Source organism: Choloepus didactylus, chromosome 1 (genome assembly GCF_015220235.1).
Source record: "Choloepus didactylus isolate mChoDid1 chromosome 1, mChoDid1.pri, whole genome shotgun sequence".
Classification (NCBI taxonomy): Eukaryota; Metazoa; Chordata; class Mammalia; order Pilosa; family Megalonychidae; genus Choloepus; species Choloepus didactylus.
In genome coordinates, this window is record NC_051307.1 from 230,093,378 (window position 1) to 230,109,912 (window position 16,535).

At 39.3% G+C, this 16,535-nt stretch overlaps 1 protein-coding gene across 7 annotated transcripts in view; it reads left to right on the forward strand.

The window, feature by feature from the left end:
* The window catches only part of CHL1 (cell adhesion molecule L1 like), a 211,827-nt gene that overhangs the window by 158,618 nt on the left and 36,674 nt on the right, over nucleotides 1–16,535 (forward strand). For all 7 annotated transcript variants that reach the window (XM_037800468.1, XM_037800487.1, XM_037800473.1 and 4 more), the window contains 5 exons: nucleotides 3,339–3,470; nucleotides 8,474–8,614; nucleotides 8,929–9,040; nucleotides 10,370–10,536; nucleotides 12,961–13,126. In XM_037800468.1, coding sequence (XP_037656396.1) covers nucleotides 3,339–3,470; nucleotides 8,474–8,614; nucleotides 8,929–9,040; nucleotides 10,370–10,536; nucleotides 12,961–13,126 — 718 coding nt within the window. The remainder of the gene's footprint in view (nucleotides 1–3,338; nucleotides 3,471–8,473; nucleotides 8,615–8,928; nucleotides 9,041–10,369; nucleotides 10,537–12,960; nucleotides 13,127–16,535) is intronic.

Here is a 16,535-nt window from a genome sequence, read left to right on the forward strand (position 1 = left end):
AATTTCTAGGTATCCATCATATAAATAATTACACATTCAGTAAAAAGAGATATGGTAGAATGGTATCTAAAATATTCTAAATCTAGAAATCAAAATATGATCTTAAATACATTTCAACTGATTATTTTAAAAAATAAACCCCCTCCAATAATTTTCATGTTGTAAATTAAAAAAAAATTGGCAACATATATACCACAGAAAATTCCCCATTCTAAACACTTTCAAGCACACAATTCAGTGGCATTAGCGACACGTGCTACCATCACCACTGTCCATTGCCAAAACTTCCCCATCATCGAACAGAAACTCTGCATTCATTAAGCATTGACTCCCCCTTCACCCAACCTGTAATGTACTTCTGTTTCTAATAATTTGCCCATATTTCAGTTAGTTCATATCATAAACTTTTGAATCATTTTAAGGCTTCTGACCCTTAGTAAATATAATAGGATGGTATTTATATATAATTATATACCCAGGTCATATAATCCAGAATTGTTTTGCATTTCAAAAGGATGTGTTCCTGAAAAGAAAATAACCACTGTGTTGTATACTGTTTAGGTCAAAAATTTCATGTTTTATTTGTTTTTCTTCTAGTGAGAAACATCTCTCATTAGATTGCTTATTATATTCTAAATGTTCAGGCATTTGCATCTCAGTTTGCAGCAGCATAAGGAAATTTATCATCTTTTTAAATTACAATTATGACAAAATGGGTAAAGTTTCAACTTAAGGAATTTTCATAAGTTATATATCTTAAGATAACAGATAAGAGAATGGGAAATGATTTTTTCTCTCATAATTTTCTGTTTTAATCATTCTTTTTTCTGTCGTGAGCCTTTTTTTATCCTCTTAACTAGATCTTACCCTTTGGGAATAGAATTGCATGATCTAAGCTCTGGAAATCATCTTTCTTCTCTGCCTGTTATCCTCTAGCCTGTACCTCAGTCACCAAAAATTTCCTGTCCCATCTCTCACATTCTCAGGTTCACTGTCATGTAGCTGATCTGCTCAATAAACACATGAAAGTACGAGATAGTGAACAAATCTAAGGCAACAACTGCCTCCCAATGAAGTTCTCTTATTCCCTCCGTATGCCTTTTTCACTGGAATCTCTGGAGATTGGTCATTTCATTTCAACTTAAAATTACTTGACATGTATCTGTTCCATACCAGGCATTGTGCCGAGCAAAGGAGTCATAAGGAAGAATAAGATTCGCCCTGGCTCTCAGGAGATCACTAATCTAGTGGCGCTCACTACTGACTCCAACAGTGAGAGTCTCAGCCTGGGGTGGGCGTGAGGGCAGTGTCCCAGGGCCAGCCCGAGAGGATGTTTCTGGGCAAGACAGGCTTGAGTCCTTCTCACATTGCATGGCAAAGTCTACTTTTACTCAGGACTAGCTTACTTCTCCCAGAGAAATAGGGATGGGAAGCACAAAAATAAATGCCCAAGCATTTTTAAAGCTAAGGTAAAGTTTAGTGATGATTTCTAATGAATTCTCAGAACCTCTTGAGTTGTGTGATGAATGCTGGAGGAGTGTTAGTTTGGGAGTACAAAGTGAACATTCGTGAAATCAGCAAACTTTGGTTCCTGTCTTTGGCCGAAATTAACAAAATAGGAGTCAGTTAGAAACACAACCAGAATGACTTCAGAATCACAATGCTGCCCGACCCTAAAGGTTATGTCTGTAGATCCGTGGACTGAAAAGAACAGGAAATGGGACTTCTTTTACTGGTGACCTTGGGCAATTAGATGACTTGTTCAGAGTGGAGTGCTCTCATCTGTAATGTGAAAGGATTGGATAGATGATATCTCACTCCGCTTTCAGCTCTAACGCTATTAGCTCTTAATGAGGACAGCAAGGGATTAATGAAGACCATAGAAATAGAAATCTTGATTTTATTTCATAAAGATTCAGAGAAATATCATCATTACAAAATCCTTATTTTTACAGTCTCTAAAAGCAAGTCTTCATTTTTTTTACTGTAAGTAGCATACTTTTCACAATCATTAAACTGTTATCGCTGACATACAAATGTTTAGTTTTTTTGTAGTTGTGTGAAAAGACTTAAATACAGTTAAAAGTAACTACAGTAAAACCCATACACACACACATAACCTTCACCTCAGAAAGTGGTATGCAGGTTATATTCTTAACTTTTGCATTTTAAACTAAATGACTAAATATTTACAGATTCTACAGATTATGAATGCAGATATTTAACTTGGGACTTAACAATCAAATCCACACCCTATGGAATAATTACAAAGGAATGCCTCTTGCTTGGACTTGAACTTGCCGGGGTTATTTGTATACTTTCATTTCTCCTGGTGTATTTATAGGCTTTTTCTTTTAATGCCATCTTTTTTTTTCCTTCCTATACTTTTTTTAAGTTTTTATCTAAATGACATTTTCCATCTTGCATATAATTATATCTTTAAAGACTTTCCTTTTTGATTAAAAATGGAAATCCAAAAATGCCTTGAGGTAAATAACCAAGCAACACTTGATTGGAATTACTCCTTGCAGGTCTTCTGCAATTTTCTCTGAAATGAAATCATCCATACCACACTTTAAAATCTTTTATTTGCTCATGTCATAGAAATATACTTAAGGTGACAAAACATGCTGGTAATGTTTGCACTGAAAGGAAAAATGTCTCATTTTGTCCTGAAGCACCACTTAGGATTATAATATTGGAGCATTACAGCATGGAAAGATGACAAAATTTAAACGTATCTTTTCCTCCATTGTTTTGAGGGCAAAAAGCTAAATGTTGCTTTTTGGCTTCCCTCCAGCCTTTCTTTCCCAGAAAAATCTCCAGGAAATAATGTTTTCCAAACTCATTGGATAGATGATAGATCCATAGGTACATATAGATATAGGCATACAAATGCCATAGAGCCACTAAGAAATATTTAAAATTAGTATTGAAAATTCTAACTACTTTATTTTAAAAGATTCCCAATAAATATTTCCTAAATTTTGACCTTTTTGGATGCCATTTGCAACCTGAAAATAAGATATAGCCAGGCACTAAATAATCTTCCCATCTGCTGATACCCCCCTCATTTTCTGTGAGATGTATATTTGTATAGCTAAGTAAGCTGGTTGTAGGTAACTATTTTTAGTATGTGGTTTGATTGTACAGTTTGAGTCCAAATTCACAAAAAAATACTGCTCACCTTGCTGTGCGAAACTAGCTTACTCAAAACAGGCTACCATGAAATGCTTGGTGGAGTCTGCCCTCTGCTGGGCCGTGACAGGAATACAGAAATAATTTTGGATGTTTTCACATGAACAACATCGCTGATGAGGTCTTCATTTTATTTCCAGAGCCTCCACGCTGGACAAAGAAACCGCAGAGTGGCGTGTACAGCACTGGGAGCAGCGGTATCTTGTTATGTGAGGCTGAAGGAGAACCTCAGCCCACAATCAAGTGGCGAATTAATGGCTCCCCAATTGATGGTAAGTTCAAGAAGCCATTGTAATGGAAAATTGAAGGTGTTTATTTGATGGGATGGCCAGATACCCTGGTGATGTGTAAAAATGGAGTCAGGAAGTTGCTGGACTAAGCAAGACAGATCTAACCCAGAAATCAGAAATTGTGTCTTTCTAAGGAATTTGATTATTGAGACATGATACTCATGGATGGAGCCATAAGTAAATCTGTACTGATTAGGTCATAATAATAATTACAAAAATGAGATAAAAAATAAAGCAACTAAATGAAGAAGAGGAAGTATCTAAGGAGGAAAGCCATCTGCTGCTTTTGTTTGCCCAAGAAGAAATAGGTAAAGTGACTGCATCAGAGTTCTCCAGAGAAGTAGAACCAACAGGATGTATGTATGTATAGACAGACAGATATGTATATATACACATACACACGTGTGTGTGTATATATATATGTTTATATAAAGAAATTTATTATAAGGAATTGGCTAATGCATGTGAAGGGGCTGGTAAGTCCGGAAACTAGTATAGTAGTTCTCTAAGAGTGCTACTAATGTCTTGGGCCTGAATTCCTTAGGCTGGAAACTCAGGGAAGAGTGGAGGGTATAGTTTTGAGTCAGAATTCTTTCTTCCTGGAACCCTCAGTTCTTTGCATTTAAGGTCGCCAACTAATTGGCTGAGGCTTGCTCATACAATGGAGGGTAATCTCCTTTATTTAAAGTCCACTGACTGTAGGGGCTAATCCTATCTACAAAATATCTCTACAGGAACACCTCAACTATTGTTTGACCAAACAGCTGAACACCATACCCTAGCCCAGATTACACATCAAATTAGCTATCATAGCAACCTAGTGGTTAAGAAAGGTGGATTGGAGGTCAGGAGTTCCTTAGACCCAGGCATCAGTACCCTCCACCCCGGGCTCTGCCTTTTACAGGAACCTGCACCAGCCATCCTCCAGCAGTGCTCATCTCCTGATTTGACAGATTTTGCAGGGCCAAAGAAACACACCAAGCTTGAACCTGTTTTCCCTTATCTCCTGCCCATTCTAGACCACTCTCCAGTCCCTGAGACCTCAAAATTTCTTTGTTCTGTTGGCTCTGAGCCCACTGTAGATGGGCTAGTGATGGAAAGGTAGGGATGGGCTGGTACTAACGGCCCACTCTTCCCATTCCACTGTGTTGCAGCATAGAACTCCAAGGACACCAAAAATTCTAAATTTGAACTTACAGCTCACTCAGGGCATTCTGATGCATTTGTTCAGGTAGGAGAATTGAACATATTTTATTTGTCTATTGATTAGCTTAGTTTAGAGCATTTGCACTATTGAGACATGTGTATATAGCTTCCATTTATTATTGTCATTACATAGCAAACACTCAGGACACCGTAGTTCTCAGTATCACTATCCTCAACTGTGGGATTGTCTCCTCATCTCCTGAAGAGAACAGAAAAAGAAATGAAAAAAAGAAACTTTAGGTAGATCAGAGGGAGGTTAAAACCTTTTTTGTTTATAAAGCATATTAAGGATGCTAAAATAAGGGATGCAGATTGTCTGAGGACAGTTGTAAAATTTTATATTTGAATGGCACTTGACGGTTTATGAAGGGCATTCACAAAAGGCTTCAGATCTCCTCCAAAAAAACTTATAAAGGAGGTACTGCCAAATTATTCCCATTTAACAAATTCATTTAGTCACAGAATTTTTATTGAGTGCCCCTATCTGCCAAGCACTGGCCTTACTCACTGGGATATAGCCATGAATAAAATGAAGAAAATATGTCTCTCCTGGAGCCTACACGCTAGTGGGGTGAGACAGTCAATAGAACACTAAGCACATGAAGGGGTGGTGCTGTGTGGTGAAGTAGAAAACAGCTGAGGACAGGGATAAAATGTAAGAGAGGTTGAAGACTAAGGTTGTTATTTTAAGAAAAAGTGAGGCCCATCTGGCAGTTACCTTTGAGTGGAGACCTGGAGGAGCTGAGCGAGCCGGCCACGCAGACATTCATGAAAGAGCATGTAAGGCAGAGGGAGCAGTGACGCAGAGGAGGCCTGTGTGGCCAAAGCAGAGCAGGTCAGCGAGGAGGTGCAGGGCCAGATCCTAACTGAGAGCCCAAGTGCAGAAGAATGACAAGATCTAACTTATCATGTAACAAAGAATTGTTCTGGCCTCTGGAGAACTGACTGCATTCAGGGGCCAGGGGACAAGCAAGGAGACCTAGGGAAGTATCCTGAAAGACTCCAGGGCCTAGGACTAGAGAGGAAGCTGTAGTGGTTAGGTTCTGGATTTATTCTAAAATTAGAGCCAGTAGGTTTGTTGATGGATGAGGAGGTCGATGCTGAAATTTTAAGCAAGAGAGCGCAGCTGATTAATAGTGGCCCCAGAACCAAAAGCCACCTCTTTTGAATCCCAGCTCAGGAGTGCTGATTACACAACGCTTAACCACAGCCATCCTTGCTTCCCTGCAGACGAGTCGTAGCCTTTCTCAGGTTAGGAGGTTTTGATGACAGTGGTCTGATTCAAGCGTTTGTAATCTCTTTGATTTTTTAGTTCTAGCAAGTACATATGCTTTATATGGTAGCTTGGTAAAATTAAATCAAAGTGATTACTATTACAGATTACAGGCCTAACATTTTTCACATGCTTTGAACCCAGTATTTCTGCATCTCATAGCAGCTCTGCAACATAGGTTTTAATATTTATTGGTTTCCAGATATGGCAACTAAGACTCAGAGAGGCTATTTTACTTACTTGAGGCTACAACCCAAGAAAATTTAGAGCTGGGAATGGAACCCAGAAATGATTAAATCCAAAGCTAAAGATTTTCCCACAGTATTGCATTATTTCCCATTGAGCTGCCAAAGACAAAGCTGACAAAAAATTCCTATATCATGTCAGACTACTGTGTTTTGATATTAATAAAGAACTTTGCTTTCATGAATCCTGGGGAGTTCCTCTGAGTCTTTGCCAGTATGCAGTAATGCTCTGCAATTTCCACACCTATCCCAGATGCCAGTGTTGAGCAATGTTTGTTTTTGTCTCAAACTTGAGCTCAGCATCTCACTTCTTTCTCTTGTGATGATTTTTGAGGCAGAGCTTGCATGGGGCACAAAGCATAAGGAGAAGTAAAGGGAATGTGGGGTTAACTTTCAGCAGGGCTGATTCTGGGTATAGGGCATAGAAGTGAAGAATCAGATTAGCGACTCAGTCCTTTGCAGTATTCTGAAGAACTATTCATCTTGCTAATTCTAAGAGAAGTGATTAACTGTCCTAATGGACTATATTCATTTTCTATTTCTGTAACATACTGTCACAGGTTTAGTGGCTTAACACTAAAGAAATTTATTATTTTACCATTCTATAGGTTATGAGTCCAACATGGGTTTTACTGGGCTAAAATCAAGGTGTCAGGAGAGCTACGTTCCTTTTGGAACCTCTAGGAGAGAATCCCTTTCCTTGCCTTTCTAGCTTCTAGAGGGTTTCCACATTCCTCCGCTCGTGGCCCCCTTCCTCCATCCTCAAAGCCAGCAAAATGCATCACTCTGAATATTCTTCCATAGTCACATGTCTCTCTGACCTCAGCCAGGAAAGAGAGGTTCTCTGATTTTAAAGAGTCATGATTAGATTGAGCCCACTGGGATAATCCAGGATAATCTCCCCATCACACGGTGTTTAACTGTAGTCACATCTGCACAATCCCTTTTGTCATGTAATGTGATAGATCCCCAAATTCTGAGGATTAGGACATGGACATCCTTGGGTGGGGGAAGAGGTTCATTATTCTGCCTCTCCCAGGGACATTCCAGGAACAAAATGCCACCCAGCATTACTGTTCTGCAGTCATTCCAGCAAATATTTATTGGATGTCTCCTCTGCGATAGCCACTCTTTAGGCCATGGGGACACAGTGTGCAACCACTGACAAGGTCCTGCTCCCAGGGAGCCCATGGCTAAGTACAAACATACATTTATTCTGAGTCTTGGGATGGAAAAAAGTTGTATAAGAAAAGTGTTCTATTGTAATATATAAAGTTAAATATTTTCTAAAACCTACAACTTAGCGTAGTCACTATTTTGTGTAATGGAGATACAATAAGCAGAGAAACTTAGGTTATTGGTAATACTGTAGTTTCATTTTGACTAAAAATGTTAGTAGCTTTGCCCCTCACTTGAGATGCTGAGTTAATGTTTTCCTTTCCACCACAAGTTTGTAGTGTTGTAGAAAGGGCCCAGGGCTTGATGTCCAAAATGTGGCCAAATGTATCATCCACCTTCTCCGTAATTCATTCCCTCCCATCAGCAGGTTCTGAGCGGAGTCAAGAAGATAACACTCAGGTCACTTCCAGCAGAGTTGTCTGGCCCCTAGTAAATGCACTGGAAATGTTAGCTCTACAAAATATAATTTCCAAAAGATATTTCCAGCTGGAATGGGGTAGGTTTTACCAAAATGCGGAAAACCCCTCCCCTGCTCTCAAGGATTTGGCCTACTGGGAAAATGAAGTATATGAGCTGTGTACCTGTAGTGGTTAAATGGCAAAGCAAGGCAATGGAAATGAATGGTGTAGAGCAGAAAATTGCAGGTCAGAGAAGTGAAGCTCACAGGTTCACAGGTGTCAGAGTGGGAAACAGTAAATATTGGATTGGAGGGCACATGCTATGTTAATCCTGTGATTTGTGCTGGACACTCTCAGGAGCTTATTTCAGAAGAGTAAGTGAAATTCAGTTCACAGATAATCTTGAATTTATTTAGGGGTATGGTGTGGAGAGGTAACGAGGGCCAGATCAACAGATATGTTGACAATAAATATTCATTTGAGAAAAGAAGCGGCAAATCAAAACAATCTGGAAAAAAAAAAATCCTTGGTTGATGTTAAGAAATTCTCAAGAATTGGCTTCAATGAGCTATTATTCACTCTAAACTGGTCTTAAAATATAAATACTGTGTGACATGTTTAATAAATGGTATGTAAATATTTTATGCCCCCTTTATCAAACTGACATTCTTTAATCTCTTTTAGACCATCCAGTTGCTGGCGATATCATCTTCCCAAGTGAAATTAGTTTTACCAATCTACAACCAAATCATACTGCTGTGTATCAGTGTGAAGCATCAAATGTCCATGGCACTATCCTTGCCAACGCCAATATCGATGTTGTAGGTAAGCACAGCTGAAGTCAGACTGTTAATCAGTTGTTTTCTAAAGGAAAATGGTCAAGATTGTATTCACAGGTACAGATTGAATTCTTGACACTTATAACGTGGGAAATATCAAAGCACCTTTCACCTTATATTTGGGAATTGAACTGTACACTGAAACTGCACCTTTAAAAATATATTGAATTGGATGTTTTCCTAGTTTAAGAATATATATACTGTAATATTCACCGTTTCCATTCTTAGAACATTTATGTGGCTAGGATATAGAAAAATTGAATTTGCAAATATTAGTTCTTTTATCTTCTTTTCAAATAGATGTTCGTCCATTGATAAAAACTGAAGATGAAGAAAACTATGCCGCGGTGGTTGGGTACAGTGCTTTCTTGCATTGCGAGTTCTTTGCTTCACCTGAGGCAATAGTGTCCTGGTAAGCTGGCAGACAGTTTTCTTAACAGAATGTCAGATGTAGATTCCAACTTGTTTCTTTATCCACCGTTTGACACACAGCATTGTGTCCATGTTGTTACATGTACCCAGTGCCTTTGAGAAACAAGGTAGCAAACGTAATTACCTACCTGTCCTGGAAACATTGGCTAGGTTTCTAGGATTTTCTCATGAGGGAAAGCAACGAATTGAAGTGATTACTAAGGCAATTTTAAAGGTAGGTTTGTTTTTGCATTATGGGAAGATTTAAATTCATGTATTTCTTTTTTGTTGTTTGGGGAGTGTCTAAATAATCTCTAAGCCCGCATGTAAATCCAAATACGTGTGTAAAACATTTCCAATATTCATTTTGAGTTTAATTTGCAATATATTGATGGGTGTAATAAGTCCAAACCTATTGTCATATGAATCATGTGTATTGTTTAACCAAATTTAAGCCTTTCTGGTAAAGTAAACTATTTAGCTAATTTAGGGTGAGGCAAATGAAGTAAGGTCTTATAAGTGCAAGGTCAGAGCCTCTCTTTATTTAACTTTTTGATGTTTTGTTCATTGTGGATTTTTGCATCAATTTGGTTTTTACAAATGTTGCATTAAAATACTATTTATTTTGATTACCGAGATATTCAGCACCTCCTTAAACTTTGTATCTGAGGCAGGTGCCTCACTTGCCTACCCTAATCTCACCCCTGAAAAATGCCCTGGGAACAGGAGTCGCAGCTTCCCCTGTGAATTTTTTAAGTAGGACAGTCTCTTGTGGAATTTACAGTGTAAATGAAGCTGTGGCAGCAAATACTTGGAAAATGGATGAATATAGGAGAAAATTACTCTGGAGCTGATAAGGGTAAATGTAGCCCATGTCTACAAGACTTGCACGTCTTCCTGGCCTGTAATATTTCTGAATGACCGATGTTCTCCCTGGACAGCAGGAGGTTTGGAAGGTTCATTATCTCTTTCAATTACCAGGTTTTCTGTTTGGTAGCCTGAAGCAATCATTAACTAAAGACTTCACCATCAATAAGCCAGTAAATATTTATTAAGCTCTGAAGACAGGTGCAAAACAGTGCTGATTACTATGGGAAATACAGCCGAAGCTTAGAGCCTCACCCAGGCTTCCTCCAGCCAGTCTGGTTGGCTTGCTGAGATGTGGTCTCATAAAGCTTTTTGAGAAAAGCATAAACCCCAGTGGGACCTTTGATAAGGTCTGCTAAGTAACTGAAGAAGGGATTAGCCTGGATGACATCAGTGGCCATCTGATGAAAGTCTATACAATTCTTTCACTCCCAAAACTAATTTATGATTTCTATGTCCATAGGCAGAAGGTGGATGAAGTGAAACCCCTTGAAGGCAGACGATATTATATCCATGAAAATGGCACATTACAGATAAAGAAAGCCACTGAAGAGGATGCTGGCTCATACTCTTGTTGGGTGGAAAATGCTAAAGGAAAAACTGCAGTCACTGCCAATTTGGATATAAGAAGTATTTTTATTTTATTTTTACTTTGCATGAATTCTCAGATAGGTTCATTTTGTCTTCATTTTCCTGAACAGAACCGTGAGATTTCAGTTTGATCACCTGTTCAAATCCTTTAGACTATTTTTCAAAACTCCAAGGTTGTTTTTCATCTAAAAGACAATCGCTATTATTAGAAGTTGTGCCGATTACATGCCCTTATGCATTTTTTAAAGAGCCTAGTTTTCCTTGGTGATGGATGATAGACAATATTTTAAAATTCCCATTTTAGTATATTTCTGTAACTATATTTTCTTTCAATAGCCAAGTCAAGATAATTACTAGGAATCAAGTCTTTGGGCTAAAAATTTACAAATAAACTCATAAAAGTTAAGCTTCATAAAGACTGGGGCATGACAGAATAGGGATTTCATCCTCATTTTGAATTATAAATGACTTTGCATTTTTTTCTGCCTTCAGGGAAAAAAGCCCTTAATAGTCTCTGGGGCTTTTCAGGAAAAGAGCAGAAAGGCCCTAGGTAATGGCAGGAAGATTTCTGTTTCTTGTGGTATGTCCAGGGCCTCGCCTGGTACCTACCTCTGAGTATATGAGGGGCACATGGTTCTCTGATCATCTGTTCTCACTGACATGATGGCATTTCTTCCTTCTCAGTCCCTCCACCCCCTCTCCCTCCCTCCTTTCTTCCTTCCTGTCTTACTTTGTGTTATTCCATGCTATTTGCCTCTTTCTGTGCCCTAAGTAATCCGACATGCCCACCCCATATTTTTAAGGCTTATAAACATTCTTCCAGGATGTCTGCTTATCTCTGATGTTGCCCTGAATTTTCAGGTGCCACTTACAATTTTCAAAATGCCCTTACAGAGTCAATTAGGATGATTTTTTTCTATATTTCAAGAAGGTAACATGCATCAAGGTTAAGCAAGTCAGCCAGAGTGCAAGTCAGAGTGCAGTCTGGACTCCGAACGGACCTGCCCATCCCTGTTGTCCAACACAGTGAATGGCCTAAGGGGGCTTCAGAGCTGCCTAAGGGACGGCCTGATGGCCAGATACAGGGAGAGATTCATGAATGTCCATCTGCTTTCCTGTCCATCTTATATGAATGGAATATATACAAATCATATCAAGGAAGGATTCAGTACAAAATGTTTGCATATGAACAGGAATGCCAACAATGGAGTTGAATAAGAGACCATAGCGTGTAGTCATTGAGAGCTTTGGTCTCGGCCAGGATTGGATTCAAGTCTTGGCTCAGCCCCTTACCAGTTAGGAAACCTGGGCTCATCATTTAATTTTATTGTTGCCTTAAGTTATCTTCTCTGTAAGGCAAGAATATTAATAGTTGTAGGATTTTTATAATTATAAAAAGCTACAGTGAATGTGAATTTCTTACCAGAGTCTGGATAAATAGTATAAGTGCTTATTTATTATTGCAGGGATTTCTGACTTTAAATTTAGAATTAGGGATAGGATATTTACTAATGCACTTAAAATTAATTCAATTTAATAATCTCTTAAGGTTTGGGGTCTGGGGTATGAAATAGCAAATTTTACTAGCATTTTTACTTGTAATCAGTTACTTGAATAACATGTAGGTAATGAATATTAGAAACATAATTGTGGAACTGGAGGTCAGATCATGCAATTTGGTCTCTGAAAGGGTTGCCAAGTACCATGCTGGTATAAAGTATATCTGTCCTTAATAGGGCCTTAAATAGAGTAAGGCTGTATGTTTTGAAACAGTCATAATGAAGGAAATGTTCTTTGAGATAGTCACAGTACCAATCTTTGAGCTTCATATTGTTGCTACTAATTGTTTATTTTTATTTTAAACTACCACTTGCTGTAACTCATTGAACAATATATTCAACAAATGCAACATTGAGTGCTTATTGTGTGCAAGGCTTTCTTCTAGACTCTGGGGACAGTGCAGTGCAACAAAACAGGCCCAGCCCCTGCTTGCATGGAGCTTACATTCTAATTCCCCACCTTCATGCTGATAGATCATCTGGATAGGGGCATCACCATGTCACCACAGGTTTCTGAATTAGAATTGAATATGTTAATAGAGAATCAACCAGCCTTCCCCTTCCCCTTACAGTGGTGTGACCACGTATCCAGAAGCACTAGAAAAAGAAATTTTATAATTTTCAATTGCTAGAGCCATTGTTCAGTTATACTTTTCTTACTTCTTTTGCCCAGGAAATTGTTAAACTCTTAAGTCACATTTCCACCCAAATTTTGTCACTTACCCATCCCCCTGAAGGGGGAAAAAATAGTCATGATATATGATGGGAAATTACAGTGAGACAACTGCTGCATGAGGGCTTGAGTGCTATGTTGACAATTTTCGTTGATTGAAATTGCAGACACTTGATAACGAAGTAAGCTGTTCCCTGTAGTTCTCACTAGTGTCTTTGTTTGGTAAAACAGATGCTACAAGACTTAGAGTGTCTCCTAAGAATCCTCGCATCCCCAAATCACATATGCTTGAATTCCACTGTGAGAGCAAATGTGATTCATATTTGAAGCACAGTTTGAAGTTGTCCTGGAGTAAAGATGGAGAAGCCTTTGAAATCAATGGCACAGAAGATGGCAGGTAGGCAAACTATCCTGATTTATCGTAATGTTTGCTTGGGACTAACCTCCCTCATTTGAAAAAAAAAAAAAAATTCTAAAATTATTCACATTCATTTAAAATATCAAAGGATTATAACAAATATATTTCATTCTTTAAACCAATATTTAAAAGGTCACGTAATATTGTCTCACTTTTCTATCAAATGTTTTTCTTCTTTTTTAATGTTTTGCAAATGTTTATCTTTCTTTTGGAAATGACTTTTTTCTGCATGAAATGGAAGAATGTGTGAGAGATACATGAGGCAGAAAGGATATATGGCATGGGGCTCGGGTGCTTACAAAACCACTGGAAGGGCCAGAGGAGCCAGGTCTAGGTGGGGGGTGGGGGGCTGATTTTATAAAACATCACGTAAGATTATAGGTTCTTTGGATGGCAAGACATAAGAAAGAGACACTCAGATAGATGAAAGGCAGAAGTCTTTATTGGGTTCAGCTCCAAATGAAAGAAGGCTGCCAGGGCAACCCAGGGATTGCACCCAGGGAGAGGGTAATGGAAAATTAGATTGCATGGGCTCTCTATGCATTGGTTAACTTGAATGATTTCATAGGCTCCCAGGCATAGGAGTTGTTGCTCATTGTTTGGTACCAGACTCCAGGGCCATTAGGATGGGTGCAAGTGGCCTGAGAGTATGAGAGCTGGATAAGGGGAGTGGTTGGGGTATGTTCTTCATCAGTTTCTCAAGAAGGGCTACTGACAGGCCTCTATTAGGGTGTCAAAACTGTGAAAAGATAGCATTTTAAAGAAAACAGTATTGCAGCCCTGCTTACTAAGCTTTTGGCTTCACGATCACCCAGCACTGTAGCTGCGATCGAGAAGTGTAGAAACTGCTGCTGTCTCCGCAGCTTCCACCATAGCCGCCGCACCCCTTTGGTGCTGCTGGAGAGCTCAGCTACTACTATATCCTGGGTCTGTCAGAACCACATCATCCCAGAGGAGACGGTGTTCATTCCCAATCTGACAAGAGTCCATCTCCCTGGCAGAATCTAAATCACATGTGGAATCCTTCTGGAAGAAAGTATATCTTTGAACCTACCATCCTCTATAGAGAAAATATAGAAGAAAGTGTGAATAGATGCCGAGTAGCCCTAGATAATAATAAGCAAATCAGAGAAAGAGAAAAGAATATTTACTCAATGCCTACCATGCCTTTGCAAAGCACACCGATGTTAGTGCATTTTCTTTTGCCTTGTTTCTAAGCAGGGATTAAAAACTGACCATCCTTGAGTCAAATCTCACTTGCCATTATGCTATTATTCATCACCATGACTAAAATATCTGAAGGTCTTTAGATAGAACAAATATCCTTAGCCAAAATGCCAGCAGAGTGTCATGGTTAAGAGCACGGATCCTAGAGCTGGATAGCTTGGGTTTGAATCCGGCCTTGTCACTTATGAGGTCTGTGCCCTTAGATGAATTACTTTACTTCTCTGTGCCTTAGTTTTATCTTCTATAAAACAGTTTGAGTTTTTTAAAAAAAATTAATTTCATGAAAGGATTATTGTGAATTAACATACCAAGCACTTAGAAAGCCTAAGGAGTCAGTACAATTCAGCTATTATGATCCCTTCTACACCTTTCTCCAGTCTTGTTTCATTTGTGACCAGCTTGTCCTTTGTGTGTGTGCCCCCTCTATGTGAAGGCACTGTTCTCAGTCTTGATGTTTAATATATTCTCTCCCCTCTCTTCTCTGTGTGTAAAGGTTTGTGAAAAGAGAGCACATGTTTTGTAGCAGTTGTCACTGAAACAAGAGTAAATTAATTATACATGCAAAAAGCCTACACATTGCAGTGTTACCTTAGGTATCTCTGAAGAACCTTAGGATGGGTATCAGTTGATCTGCCAGCTACTAAGGCCTCCGCAGATCATCACTAGCACATGGTTATCTGGGTCATCCATGTGGCCTTTGGTTTGGAGCCAAGAAGGTAATCCGAGACTTATGCCCAGCTGAGGATGTGATCCACGTATTGAGGCCCTGAATCTAGGAACTCCATCCTGGCCCTTGGCATGGCCCAGTTTCACAGTTTCTGTAGGATGCTGGGCTGATGCTGCCACTCAGAAGAACCTCTGACCACCTGAGTGGACTTAGCCAATGTTGCAGATGTTCTTCCTATGTATCTAAACAAGGGATAGGATAGTCACCTTAGCGCTGAAGAGACGCCAGGACTGTGCAAGGTCGAGAATAACTGCACCTGGCTGGCCTTGATTTGTGCCAAGAGCTGGCATGGAAATACAGCAGGGAGTTGAGATGACAGGTATCTGGTAAACTTTTAGGAATCACTAGTGAGCTGTTTCTCGGCTGCTGGGACAACCTCTTCTTCACACTAGGCCAGGGACCAGAAGCTTTTAGAAAGAGATTAAATTTCTTTTCAAAGGATGGAACTGTAGAGAACACTGAGAAGGGAAAGTATGTGTAGGGATGTGGCGAGCTGGCGATCACCCACGGGGTGCCTCCTGTTATCCTAGTGTTTCCCATGCATGGTTTCCCCCATTAATTGTCACAGCAAATCTATTAGGTGGGCTGAAATGACCACAAGGAATTTTTGGTGTCTTTCTAACCTGCAATGACTAGAGATCTCACACTATGATTACAAAAAGTGAAATGGAGCATGGATATGAAAGCTTTTTAAAAATTGATTCTGTACTTAACAAATGCAACAGGACTGTTCATGACTGTAGACAGAGCAAAGGGCCCAGTCCTGCTGGAGAGCAGTGGAAGCGAGAGACAGATCCTTGGGTATCACTGACTGTGGGGTATGGGAGGGCTCTTTCCTTGGCACCAAGGAAGGGCTGTTTTCTTTCCTTCAGAAATGATAGCAAATATCTAGTTGGGAGGGGTAAGCAGATGTAGAGATGATAAGGCTGACATAGTGAATAAGGCAATTTGCTCAGAGGGGCAGGAAGGATGGGGGATGGGGGCAGTAAAATATCTACCCTGAGAAATGTGACAAGCCAGAAATGAATACAATTGATTTGATTAATATGATTAGCTAACATTCTCTGAGCACATACTATGCCAAGTTCTATGGACCAATCCCTGTATGTGCTCTCCCTCATTTATTTTACCTGAAGAGACAGACACTATTTTTCCCCATGTTTTTAGATAAGATGAATTAGGCTAATTGTTTTGTTCAAGGTTATAGAGATAATATGGTAGAATTGAGCCTCAACATAGGTCTGCAAATCGAGAATCACTTTGCCATACTGCCTTCAGCCAAATGCGGCTATTTCACATAAGGAATGGAGTAAGACGATGTGGGAGGTTAAAAAGGGTTGTGGACTACCAAGCTGGATTTTACAGATGAAAGATGTGTGAGACATTTTAGGTTACCAGTGGGTTTCTTAGGCTAGGAAATTAAGCAAATCTAGA